At 44.5% G+C, this 13670-nt stretch overlaps 1 protein-coding gene across 2 annotated transcripts in view; it reads right to left on the reverse strand.

Annotated features, from left to right (window-relative positions):
• Positions 1–629: 629 nt before the first annotated feature.
• Positions 630–13670, reverse strand: part of samd11 (sterile alpha motif domain containing 11) — a gene marked incomplete at its 5' end in the record, with an annotated part of 50332 nt that continues 37291 nt past the window's right edge. The window contains 6 exons of one of the 2 annotated variants that reach the window (XM_079273882.1): positions 630–2289; positions 2513–2623; positions 3487–3620; positions 7689–8482; positions 8783–8861; positions 9240–9355. In XM_079273882.1, the coding sequence (XP_079130008.1) occupies positions 2005–2289; positions 2513–2623; positions 3487–3620; positions 7689–8482; positions 8783–8861; positions 9240–9355 (1519 nt within the window). In that variant the 3' untranslated portion in view covers positions 630–2004. The remainder of the gene's footprint in view (positions 2290–2512; positions 2624–3486; positions 3621–7688; positions 8483–8782; positions 8862–9239; positions 9356–13670) is intronic. The other variant, XM_079273883.1, reaches the window with a different exon arrangement.

Genomic DNA, 13670 nt, shown 5'->3' on the forward strand with positions numbered 1-13670 from the left:
TCCCATTCCCAACGTATCCTTTACTTTACTGCACCTTTCGCCAGCATTCACCACTAAACTTAAAGGTGACACCGGCCTTTGTGTCTACGACCATTGCATGCATGGACATGGATTTAAACGCCACAATGGAGATTTGAGATATATTGTCACTTTTTCCCCTGTAGTCATTTTCAGTGAATACAGAAAGAACCTTGTGGTGCTGAGGCCCAGCCTAAAGCGAGGGGAAGTCCCAGTAGTGTGTATAGGACACTGCTTTAGTCTAAACTCTTTGAACGAGGAAGGTACGTGTGAGTGGGGGCTGGGGCTGGTTCTGGTCATGTATGTGTGTGTGAGGATGAGGGTCAGGTTTATCCCCACAGGCAAAAGAGGCCTCGGCCTGTGGCTGAACCTCACACTCTGACAGCTGGTGTTGACCAGATCTGTGCCCCGTGCCCCCCCCCCCTCTTCACACATCAGGAGACCGCATGCTCCCTCTTGCATGTTTTTACAGAAGAACCACAAACACCTGAGGAAAAGGCGTGTATATATACACGTTGTCTGACACACAAATGAGAGAACAGAGGAAGTTCTTTAGGCTTTATTTCACCTGTCTGGTGAATAGAAAAATAGGATGAAGACGAAACTTTCGAAGGGAAATCTAGACTATTTTTAATTCATTGCGTGTGTAGTTTAAAAAAAAATCCATAACAAATTCCAAACATTTGCAATAAGAGCTTTGTGCCTTACTTTCCCTGCAACCAAGAGAAAAAGTTAAAGTGTCTTTGGAATCCATCTTAAGGGCTAATTATAATATCTGCTTTATCTACTACATCGAAAGTCCTACAAATATTTTTCCTCATTTATATGCTGAAGTAGCATTAAAGATCGGAGCGTCTTAATATTACACTTTTTTTTTAAAAATGGCAGAACAAAAGAGTATGAACAAAAAGTACCACCAAAGTTCAGCAAGTCACATTTTTCTTCAGTAAAGAAAACCTTATTCGTGCAACTACGTTTAACAAAAAGTAAAAGTACCACGTACCAGGATATTTTTCATCTTAAGCATGATTCTGTACAATTTTGCATGTTTTTCCTACCTCCCACAGTAGTCAACACGAGCATACAATGACGTAAGCCGTACACACCGTAGCCACCATTAAGGCGTGTCCATTTCACCAACATCTCTTTAAGCATTTGTATGTCAGTAAATGACAGCTCTTCCTGTGTCATCACATGAGGCACTAGCCTAGCCTTTCCCTGTTGGACCAGTTTTCCTGTGTGACCATCAATGCAAAAAAAAGAAAAAGCAGACAAGTTGTGAAACATGGTTTCAATCCCACACATCCGGTCATCTTTGGTATCGGGACAGTGGAATGCATAGTTGCAGTGATAAGCGGGAGCTGGTCAGATCTGGTGCCGCTCGGCATATGCTTAGACTCCAGCCTCTAAAAAGACGGCTCCACGCTGCTGTTGGGCCTCAGGAAACGAGCTAGGGAAAGGAGGAAGAGGACAAAAAGGGAGGACGTCTCTTTTTAATTCCTGGGTTCTTCAGGGCTTGTGGTGAGAGCAGTCACAGAGACGGAGACAAGAGAAAGAAAGAGGGCGCAGCGCTTCCTCCAGCCCAGGAAGGAAGGAAGAGTATCCGCTAGCGTCTGACTTGCAAGAATTTCACATTTGTGGCAGGCCTTCGCGCCTTTTTTTTTCTTTTTTGGCAGGCTGTCTGTGACCAGCTGTCTCCTCTTCCTCTTTTTTTTTCGTTCCCTTTTTTCCTCTGGTGCTTCTCGTGTCTCCCTTCCAACCCAGTTTGTTTGGATTCTGCTCGGCTACAACCAATGCAGAGGAACTCATAAGTTGATTGTTTTGCTGGATACGGTACAGTTGTCTTTTATTCCAGTCCAATATTTGTCCCTAAATTCCAGCGTTAAGGTCCCAAGATGGGGCGAGTCTGGCAAACAGAGCCCGGGAGTCAATCTCCCCCAGTCAGGTTAGTTTGAGTTTGGCCTCCTCACCCCTGCCTGTCCTTTCCTACGAAGGGGTTTTGGCCTCGTATCTTCCCACTACCGTGGAGCTGTTACCATTTTCCTGCTTGGGGGAGGAGCACCCTGGGGTGGGGCCGCTGTATGGAGAGGAGCTGCTGCTGGTCGAGGTGGGTCTGTGGGGCAGCGACAGAGAGAGAGGCAGGGGGGTGTCAGATGGCGTTGTCGGGGGGTCCCGATCACGTTCTGGGGGGCGCAGTGCGGCAGAAGGCGGAAACGGGAACGCCAGCGGGAATCCAGTCATGTAGAAAAGCCTGCCAACACGCCGCGCCACCTGAGGAGACGAGAGGAGACCATGCGACTGTCAGTACAGCCTGTTGAGTATTGTATAAAGGACTAATGCTGTATTTCAAACAGAGAGAGAGTAGAAGAGAGGCGGTCTGCGGGGCTGGCTAGTTGACGGGAATCATCTATGCTACACTGGCAGTTTGTCTATGGACAGAAACACACATTCAGACACGCACACGGGTCCACACGCAGCTCTGTGGTGTGTGTACCTGTGAGCGGATCTTGAGCGCAGGCCCCAGCTTTAGTCCCATGGTGGTGAGCAGGTGCTCCTCAGTGAGCAGCGGTAATGTCTCTCCATCAATGGCCTGCTCCCGAAACACCTGGCGGAGAGACAGCCGCTTCAGCCACAGCCCCGACATATATACACACACACACACACTCGACACACGCACACACACACACACTCGACACACGCACTACGTATTCATTCACACGACCTAGAAAACAGCGTCTCTATTCCTAAATGTTACACACCCATTTTGAGTGGGCAAAAAAAAATAGCTGAAGTTTATCATACGGTTCATATTTTCAACTGCCTCAATATTCACATGCCCATATGTACACTGAGAGTATTATGGGTCATTGAAATCCTTTTTCCTGTCACTACTAACTTCAGTGTAAGAGACTAATTCCAAAGTTAATCTGAAACCAATAGCACGGAAAAAGGGTTGTGGATTGTTTCATGTTACATTGAAGTAACGTTGGGAATCACCACAGCCAGGATGATTACGGGGACTAATGACTCTTAAAACATAAATATTGTCATGTGAGTATTGTTTGACACTTGAAAAAAATCTTATTTTAAAAATGATGTTAAAGATGGTTATAAATTGTGGCAAGATTGGATTACTTTTCTCAAATATTGGACAGTTCATTTTGGAACAATATGCGCAATCCACACAAACAGGTGTATATGTTCTGCTGACTCATTCACACAAAGCCCACAAATACGGCTGCAATTAAGAACATGACCAGTCGTTCCACCACACACATTCACAATGACGTAGAAACAAACTGTTCTGTACAGGTTTAGTGCTTCTACCTAAACTTAACGAGATGCCATAGGAAGTACTACAGTATTTGTGCAGTATGGTCGCTGTTCTGTGATTAGAAGTCAGCCTGCCCCTGGCCTCCATCCCCTCCTCTCGCTCTCTCTCTCTCATCCCTCTTTCTATGTCCTCACCTGTGTGTATTCAGCACATCCAGCCAGGCTGCTTATGAAGCCACACACGTCCTCCACACTCCACTTGCTGATGTCCTCCACAGGGTTTGCTGTGGCTGAGTCCTCCCCATCCATGAAAAGACCTCCCACAGAGCCTGAAAGCAGCAGCGGGTGAAAATGATGTGTCAATATAACCGGGGCACAAAGTTGCTATTAAGACTGAGGATCTTGCTGCCATTTTTTTTAGTGATGCAGAACATGAAAACTGAAAGCCTGGAGAGACTTATAAAAATAAAAATAAATGTACGCCCAACATTTTTCAAAAATGCAACTCAAAATACGTCGATGCCTCCATGCCAGCGATAACCGTGAGAGGTACACAGTGTCGGGAACTCCTTGAGGGAATTCAAACCTGGCACAAACTTGGACTCAAGAATTAACGGATGAGATTGTTGTGGTCAACGGTCACGCTGACATAGAAAGTACATTGTTGGCCATAATTCAAGAATTTGTATGCTTGTTATGACAATTTCACACAAATGTCTAATAGGATAAAACCACGAGATGATAACATGGACGTGAACTGCAACTTGGCTGACTGGTTGGCAGAAGCGTACAACTGTGAGTCGGTAATTCCATTTGTATGACATGCCGTACTCTCTACACATGACTTTACATACATATACCCTCTTAAAACCAAAATAGACATATTATTGGAACATCTTTGCCGCTATGACATGGGGGGGTCATTTCCTTCATTTGTGCAGCTGTAGAACTATATAGGTGCTGTATAAATGAAGTTGTTTCTATTATTATTATTATTATTATAATAATAATAGACAACAGGAAAGAGGGAGAGAGATAGAGGCAAGGACTGCAGCGCCAAATTGAATCCAGTGCCAAGGACCCGGCCTACATGTGTGCAGTCTCTAGCAGGTGAGCTAAAGGTTGCTCCGATGATTATATTTATACGAATTCAATAATATACTATACTACAGTCTACTATAACCCTTTTATGGAAAGTACAGTTCGCTTTTAATGATTCTTTTCATGGTATACTATACTGACTTTTTTTGGTCATACTTTATGGCTTTTATGACACATTCAAGTGAACTATACGTGACATCTTCATGGTCTTTTTAATGACATTTTATATTGTGACATTTTAGTGCATGATTTATTTTAACTTTTGTATAATTCTTATTACTTACTATACTGACTTTAATAATATGTATATGATAATTTATGCTATATATATATATATATATGTAGCCTAATTAAAAAGATGAGACCAGACACGAAGATACATTTATATTTTATGTGGGTCTTTTATTTCCCCCGACTGCACTCTTGGAGTACAGCGTTAATTGGTCAAATTTTGGCTACATATATATACACATATATATGTATATATACACACACACATATATATACATATATATATGTACAACATTTTAATATGGTATGCAACACTACTACTGAACTTTTATGACATGATATACTCAGTGAAAGTAAAGTACGCCTTAAGCATTCCTTAACAATGTCAGACATACAATACTTTCATTTTTTTGACATACCATACTATGACATTCAATAGGAAAGCTTTTCTTATGACTTCTTCCACATACTATGCTGTGAGTTTTTTTTATCACTTTTTCTAACATACTAGAATATAATCTTAACTAAGACTTTTTGATCACTTTTTTCAACGTACAATACCATGACTACTTCATGACTTTTTCGACAAACTATACTATCACTTTTTTATCACTTTTTTCGGCATACGCACCTATGACGTCATGACATACTGTACTCTGACTTTGTTATCACATTTTTTTTATGGCAGACTCTGCTATGACTTTTATAACATTTTTATATTATGTTTTTTTTGTCCATCTCCCAGGACCTGAAGCGGACTTCCGACATAGAAACTATCAGTAAAAAGGCCAAGCAGACGATGTACACTTCCTGCGCCAACTCATAAAGTTGAACCTGCCTCAGGATCAGCTGCCACAATCCTACACTGCCATTATCCAGCCTGTTTTCTGCACCCACATCAGTGTGTTCGGATCAGCCACCAAACAGGACAGCAACTGCAGACAAAACCAGTGGTCTGACCTCCATTAAGGACTCTTACGCCTAATATCACTGAGGATTCATCACACCTGGTCGGCGCTACAGAACACTGTACGTCAAAACTACCCGACACAGGAACAGTTCCTTACTGCAGGCCGTCACTATGATGAATAGTCAAATCAGTCTAAAATATCCACTGCTGCCATTATATATTGTAATTTCACAGTTTTTCATATATATATATATATATATATATATATATATATATATATATATATGTTTTTAATATGTACATATCATCTGTCACTCTCAATGTAAATCATAAAACTGTATATACAATATATAGACATCTTTACATGTACATACTGTACAGAATCACCTAGTCCATGCACATCCTTTCATGATTTATTTTAATGCACTTTGTATTGTTTACAACTTACAGAACATTTGCCTTGTATATAGAAGTTGTATATGTTGTTCTATTTAGATTTTACTGTTGGTCATTTGTTGGCTATTGTTGCTTTTATATAACATTTATATATCGACACTTGTTTTCACTACTTGAGTACCTTACAGTCCTGTCCATCCTTCTCATCTATTTGTCCGTTTTCTGTTCCTAGCTCTTATTTCTATATCTGTGGAAGTACATCGAGAGAGATGCAAATAAACAAAGACAGATTCCTTGTAAATGTGCCCATACTTAGCCAAAAACGTTGATTCTGATTCTTCTATCCCTTTTTACGACATATTAATACTATGACTTTGTATAACTTTTTTCGGCATACATTAGTTTTATCGACAAACTACAGTGAAGCTTCTTTATGACTTTTTTCAACATACTATACTTTGGATTTTTTGTCACATTTTACAACATGCTATACTACGACGTTTTAATAACTTTTTTTTGATATACTATATTGTGATTTGTTTCAACATAATTTGCTATCACTTAAATTGACATAGTATAGTAAAGATTTTTTTGACTTTTTTAAACAAAAAAATACTTTTTTATCCCTTTTTACAACATACTATACTATGCCTTTTAATCAGTTTGCCTGACATTCTACACTACACATTTTTCAATAACTTTTTGCGACATACTATATTATGAATATTTTTTACAAACTATGCTATGACTTTTTTTTAGCTTTGACCTACTATACGACGACTTTTTAATCAGTTTATCTGACAAACTATACTACAACTTTTTATTAACTTTTTGCGACATACAGTATTTTGACTTCATGCCTTTTTTCTAAATACTATAGTATTAACATACTACATATATTTTGACTTTTTTCCAAAAACTACACCGTGACTCTTTCAGAACTGTTATGACATACTATACTATGACTATCAATGTTGTACTAAACGAACATCATGCTGTACTGAAGAAGACTTGAAACCAGCGATTGAGACCATGAACTCAAACTCACAATGTTTACTGAGGCGATAGATCAAGTGACAGGTAGGGTCATTCTCACATCGACTTCCAAACAATCTGACTTCTTTATGCAACCAGAGGTGTTACTCCCTCATGGCCAGTAGAGAGAATGCAAGTTTAAGGCACTTCCGCTGCATTGACGTTACTTATCAGAAGTGGAGGCTGCTGCCTAACCTCAACATGATGGAGGAAGTGATTCGATGTTGGTGGTCAAACGTCCCTGTGACCTTATGTGCGTCCCATTCTCCTGATATCTCAGGAATACCTTGAGAGAATTTCTTCAAATTTGGCAAAAACGTCCATTTGGACTCATAGTTCAAACTGATTGGATTTTGGTGGTGAAAATATGCTAAAATATAGCCGACACTTAAAGTACTGATTGCCACAGAAGTATCTGTCTGTTTCTCCAAACTGGGGGTGTGCCGACAGTAATCTACTGTGGCTAAGTACCTCATAGAACTCTACTACAAAAAACATGACTTATCCCTGTAAGCTGATCATGGTGGGATTTTTTACTCCTTTCTGTCCATGTGACTGTGCTGCTGGTGGTGTGCATAAGATCACACTGAGGTCAGATGCATGGCCACTAACAGGGAGAGGTCTCCACACTGGAGACACACACACACACAAAGCCTGACGCTAATTGGTTTCACATGTCGGCTGTGTGTGTTATGTGTATTTTGTGTGTGCCTGAGTATCTCACCTGTGTGAAAGTAGGGGTTGGCGTAGGGGAATCCGAAGGGCAGTGACTGGGCATGAAGAGCAGGCAGGGGTGGCATGAACCCAGGTGGCAGGTGGTACTTGACATCAGCCTTGCCCAGTCCAGGGGTGAAGAGGTGGCGACTGGGTGACTCCGTACCTGTTGAACTACAAGGGGCACTCAGTCGGCCTGAGCTCTCTCCAGTCTCCTTGGCACGGTCACACACTGCCCTGCTGCCAGTCTCTTTACCCCCGTCTCTCTCCCTGTCCCTGGGTTTCCTGCTCGACTTGGCAGCGACACTGTCCCGCCTCTCCTCACACATCTCTGTGTCACTGTCCGAGTCCTTCATCTCTTCATCATGCACCTCCCTGTCTCCCAACCTTCCTCTGTTCTCTCTTCCTTCTGTGTGATCCCCAGCATGGAGCTGCGTCTGGGGGGCCCTGTGGGGGGCCTTCCTGAATTCGGCATCTGGGCCAGCGGTAGATCTCTGCGCCTGGGTGTCTTTGGGTGTGGAGGGTGGTCCTGGGTGTTGATGCTGGTGGTGGTTGAGGGTTAGGAGTGGTGTGGCAGCCCCATGGCGGAGCACCAGCATTGCATTAGAGCGACGGGCCAGTTCCTCGCGGAGCGGATGGCCCTCTGGGATGTCGTGGAGGCTCCGCAGGGCCGGATGGTCGGGGGGCAGGCCAGGAGGTAGAGCTCCCAAAGGTTCAGAGCCCAAAAGACGCTGCTGCTGCTGCTGTCGCTGGTGGAGACTTTCCAACTCTTTCTGTCTCAGCAGCTCTGCCGACATCTCAAGTCTAAGACAATGAAAGACACAGGGACTTCAACGTACAGGCCAAATGTTTAAACATGTAAAGTATTTCACATTCACAACACTGCTTCTAGGAGTATATCAAAAACATGTCTGTGTCCACAAGTTTGCCCTCTCAAAAAAACCGTCCCACCTTGACGCTTCTCTTTTGCCCATGTTACAATGAACCCATAAAACACAGATTTTAGCCGTTATTATTTATACGGTGGCCATAATTGCACTATTGTTACATACTGTAGTATTCCCACACACACACACACACACACACACACACACACATACACACCTGGCCAGATTTTGCTTCCTCAGCATCTCCTGTTGCCGAGCAAAGAGCTCAGCTTGAGCTGGCTGAAGGAAACTATAACCTGTGAATAGAAACAGCAAGAAAATACATACCTGTCAGCAAAAATCTAACAAGTGACAAGGAAGCTCCCAAATGTTAAAAAACAGGAGGGAAAAATGCAAATCTTTGAGAAATTATGTTCAAAAGTTATTAAAAGGTAAAAAACAATTCTACATCCATTGTCTGTTTACAGCAAAATGCTATTAAAGTAATATCCTGCAACTACCGTAACTTCATGACATTTTAACATGTATAAAGAAACATGTAACATTCTCTTCATATCCGTGTAAATGTGAAAGTATATATATTTTTTACAAGTATATGTACATGCCATGCATCCCCATTGGTACTAATTGTTAGATTATATTAATGATTAGCCTTAGCGTGATCTATGACTCACCAGGGGCCTGGCAAAGACCAGAGGGCATGCCCAGGAAGGGAGGCCGCAGGTGAGGTCCTAAGGCGATGTGAGGGGCAGTTGGTGGGGACAGAAGGGGTGGAGGGTGGGACAGTTCTCTGTGGACACAAATATGGTAAAAGACAACGTTAAGTTCAAATTGGATTTCACTGGATGCTTTCCTATGACGAAAGCATTAAGCATGGAGAGACGTAGTGTGCGATTCCCTCCGTAACAAGAATAGTTATTAAGTGCGTCTCAATTCTTTCTTTGTGCGTGTGTGGTTGCTGCCACACCAATGTATGCAATGTATTTTTATCAGTGGAGCTCCAGGGGCCCCCATGTCGCCCCAGTGCCTCATCAGTCTTGTCACGCAGCAGCAAGCGCCGCTGGCCATTGCTGTACCCTGGACTGCAGCATTTTCTTCCCCTGTCGCCTCACACATACACACACGACGTACACACAGAGAGAGACACACACACACACACACACACACACACAAACACACACACACACCTCTAGACCCACACACATAATGAGGGCTGAATGCACAATGCCAGTGTGTCATGCTCCGACAGCTGGGGCGGCCCCTGCGTCTTGACCGGGGCCACGGGCTGAAGGACCTTCTAATTAACACTCATCCCTCCTCTCTTCTCTCCCTTTTTTACGCCCTCCTCCTCCTCTCCGTTTCCCTCCCTCTCTCCGGGTTGCATTGAAACTGGTGAAAAGATGGAGCGTCCTGCAACCTCTGCTTCTGAAAAGGCCTCTCCATTATTGGCTTCGTCTTTTGTCCTCCTTGAGGGGGAAAAGCGCCTCTCACCTTGCTCCCTCTCTCTCCGTCTCTTGTTCTTTCTGAACCATCTTTTTTCGGTTCTCTCTACTTTTCTATGACCTCTGAAAAACATCTGTCTTGTTTACTCATTTCTTTTCCTTCAGTTTTATTTCTTACACCTCTCTCCATGTATTTTCTCTCTCCCCTCTTCATCACTTCATCTCATCCTGTCACTTTACCCCAGCTTTGTCTTGCCTCTCCGTCCTTCTGTTTCTTCATCCTCTTTCTTTGTTCACTGTAATCCTTTCTATTATTTCCCTTCCGCAGTTTTTCCTCTCAGTTTCGTGCAGATCTTCATGGGTACAGCAACATGATTTTGAGAAAGAACAAAAGCCTTCAGAAGAGTGAGGCATCTGCACCATGACCCTTTGAAAGTGTCATGTGTGGAAGATGATGCTCTGTGTCTCAAACCACAGCTGTTTCCAGCGCCCTTCCTGAGCTCACTAGCTATTCCGCCTTCTTCTTTCTCTGTTGCTCTCCTCCTGAGCCGCTGCTATCACACCAATCAGAGCTCAGCTGTGTGTGACTGCCGCAGCACAAAAGCATACGGGAAACAAGCTGAGGAAAACAACAAAACCTAAACCAACACTGGGACGTATGCAACCGCGAATATTGTTTTGCAACTGTGTTCAAATTAGCTAGCGCCTGCATGTCTCCCGCCTCACTAAATGCTAAATGCTGAGGGAAAAGGAGCGAGAGGGAGGAACTGCAAGGAGGGAGGGCACGCATACAAGAGTGGAGTGATGAGATGAGATGGGGGGGGGGGGGGCTGTAGCCAGTACTGAGGGAGTGGTGTGTGTGTGTGTGCGTGCGTGTATGTGTGTGTGTGTGGGGGGGGGGGGACCATTCATCGATCGCCTCCGCCGTTGAAATGTTAATGCTAATCGTATAACCGCTCTCTCCGGCGGTGCCTCGCACTCCAGTGGCAGCTCCAATTAATCTTGGGTGAGGGCTACGCCGCGTGACCCCGGAGCCGCTAGCCGGGGCCCCGCTCGCCGCTGCTTATGTAATTACACCGCCCAGTGTGTAATCACCTGGCCTAATCCCTCCGGGCTAGCAATTAGCCTTGCGACGCGCAGTTCCACAAGGCTACGCTAAGGCGCCCGCAAAACTCCCATCCACCTCACCATGGCTCCCGCATGCCAAACACCCCCCCCCCCCAACCCCTTTCTGATATTTCCTCCCTTTCTTCCCTCTCCTTGCACCGCCTACCCTTGCCTAGCGTTAGCCCGCAGATGAATAACGGTCAATTAAAGCTGCATGACTGGGGCTGCCAGGCGTCTGCGCCACCATAATTAGGCCTAATCACGGGGAGTGAGAGAGACAGAGAGAGAAGGGGAGAAAGAGTGTGCGTCTGACACTCCCCTCCACTCCCTTCCTCCATCTCTCCCTCCTTTTATAGGAGGCAATTTTAAGAGAGGAGTGGCAGACATTAGTCGTTTTGCTCTGGGGCTGTGCGTGCGTGTGACTGTGTGTGAGTGAGTGAGTGTGTGTGTGAGTGTGTACATGTCTGTCTGTCTGTGTGTGTGATTTTCTTTTTACCCTATCTGTGCATTTTGTTGGCAAACCACTAACATGCTATAAAAAGATGAGGTAAAAACACTCACCTAGTTCTTTGCATGAGACCTGAAAATATCTTAAAAAGAAAATAGGCACAAATGCAAGGTGGGCTCATAACCACGCAAAATGATCTCTCTCTCTCTCTCTCTCTCTCTCCCTCTCTCTCTCTCTGCCTCTCTATCTCCCTCTCTCTCTGCCTCTCTCTCTGCCTCTCTCTCTGCCTCTCTCTCTGCCTCTCTCTCTCCCTCTCTCTGCCTCTCTCTCTCGCTGCCTCTCTCTCTCTGCCTCTCTCCCTCTCTCTGCCTCTCTCTCTCTCTCTGCCTCTCTCTCTCTCTCTGCCTCTCTCTCTCTCTCCCTCTCTGCCTGCAGTGAGGCCAGGGGCTCCTGGGGAATTCACTGGTGTGTGACGACCTGTCAGAGTGGCGACAGCAGTCCCGTCCTGCAAAAGCCCAGGCAGTGTGAGCGTGTATGCGTGTGTGTGTAAGTGTGTGTCCTGGTGTGCGTGTAGGGGTGTGTGTGTGTGTGACAGGGCTGCCCTTAATGACGGGAGCGTGGGGGGATTAGGAGCGCCGCGCGGCCGCCCTCGGCTCCTTCTCCGCAGGAACACATTTACACAGGAAGCTCATTAAAATGGATGAGGCTCCCTCCACGCTCGTTCGTTCGTTCTCTCGCTCCCTCCCTCCCTCCCCTTATCTCCCTCTCTCTCCGTCCTCTCGCCATCTCCTCTCTTCTTCTATTTTGCTTCCTTCTCTTCATCCCCATTTTAAGCTCCCATGTTTTCCACTTCCGCTCGCTCTCTTTATTTTTCGCCATCCTTCCCCCATTTACCTTGCAGATGCTTGGTGAGCTTTGCCATTTAAGGCCAGACAAATGGAGCGCCAGGCTCTAAGCCCATCGAGCAGCCCTAATGATTTGTTTTTAACAATGGGCCCTAATGGGCCCCAGATAATCAATGATGAGGGGTCGATGGAAAGGTGAGCCACGGAGAGAGTTAGAGAGGGGGAGAGCTTCCTCACATTTTCAGCCTCGGCTTTTTAATACTGTCTCAGTTTTCCGCTTTTATTCACCAATTACCTCGATTTTAATTTTCTCTCATTTCGCTCTCGGGTCTCTTCTTTATTTTCTCCGTCTCTATTTTTTGCAGGTTCTGTATGTTTAATAGGAGTCGAGTATAGTCTTTACATTCAGACACACATTTGGCTACTACATAGCCAAAAGTATGTGGACATTTCACTCACTTAAGTTCGTTGATCTCATTCCAGATCTATAGACATTAATATGCTGCTACAACAGGCTTTAGTCTTCTGGGAAGGTTTTCGACAAGATTTTGAAACCTGGCTGCAGGGCTCCCATTCAGTCACAAGTGCATTAGTGAGGTCAGGGTCTGATGTTGGGTGAGAAGGCCTGGCATATATTTTACAATGCAGTTCACCCAAAAGGTGTTGGATTGGACACTATTTAGGCCAGCGAGTTCTACCACAACAAACTGAGAAATTAATTTATTTGTGGGGGATTGTCATTTTGAAACATGAGGGGCCCTTCCCAAACTCTTGCCACAAAAGACACTATTATCGAAAAAAATGTAAGATTGAATGAAGATTTTCATGCTGTAAAATAGTCTTTCTAAGATTAGCCTAAGTACTAAAAGTATCTGGATACATACAGCAAAAGTGGGTGAGTATGTACAGGTGAAATATTATACAGGTTTTGCATCACTCTTTGTATGTTTCCCTTTTTTTGTTGCATTCTCTCAATTAGACAATGGTTCAAGTGATGGAAAGGGCACTTCAACATTTTCACTCAAAAACATGCTGAGAGTAAAAGCGTTGAAGAGGAGGCAGGTGGAGGTAGAGGGGGGCGGAGTGAGTGAGAGATAGATGGATGGAAGGGAGGGAGGGCGAGGCCTAGTTAACTCTCCCTGGCCCTGTGTGGCTAATTACTCTGTGCTGTCGGAGAACAGCCGCAGCTCACTGACCACATTCACATACTGCGCTACTGGCCTCTCTCTCACACACACACACAAAACACGCACAGACACACAG

This window comes from Melanostigma gelatinosum, assembly GCF_949748355.1.
Source record: "Melanostigma gelatinosum genome assembly, chromosome: 8".
NCBI lineage: Eukaryota > Metazoa > Chordata > Actinopteri > Perciformes > Zoarcidae > Melanostigma > Melanostigma gelatinosum.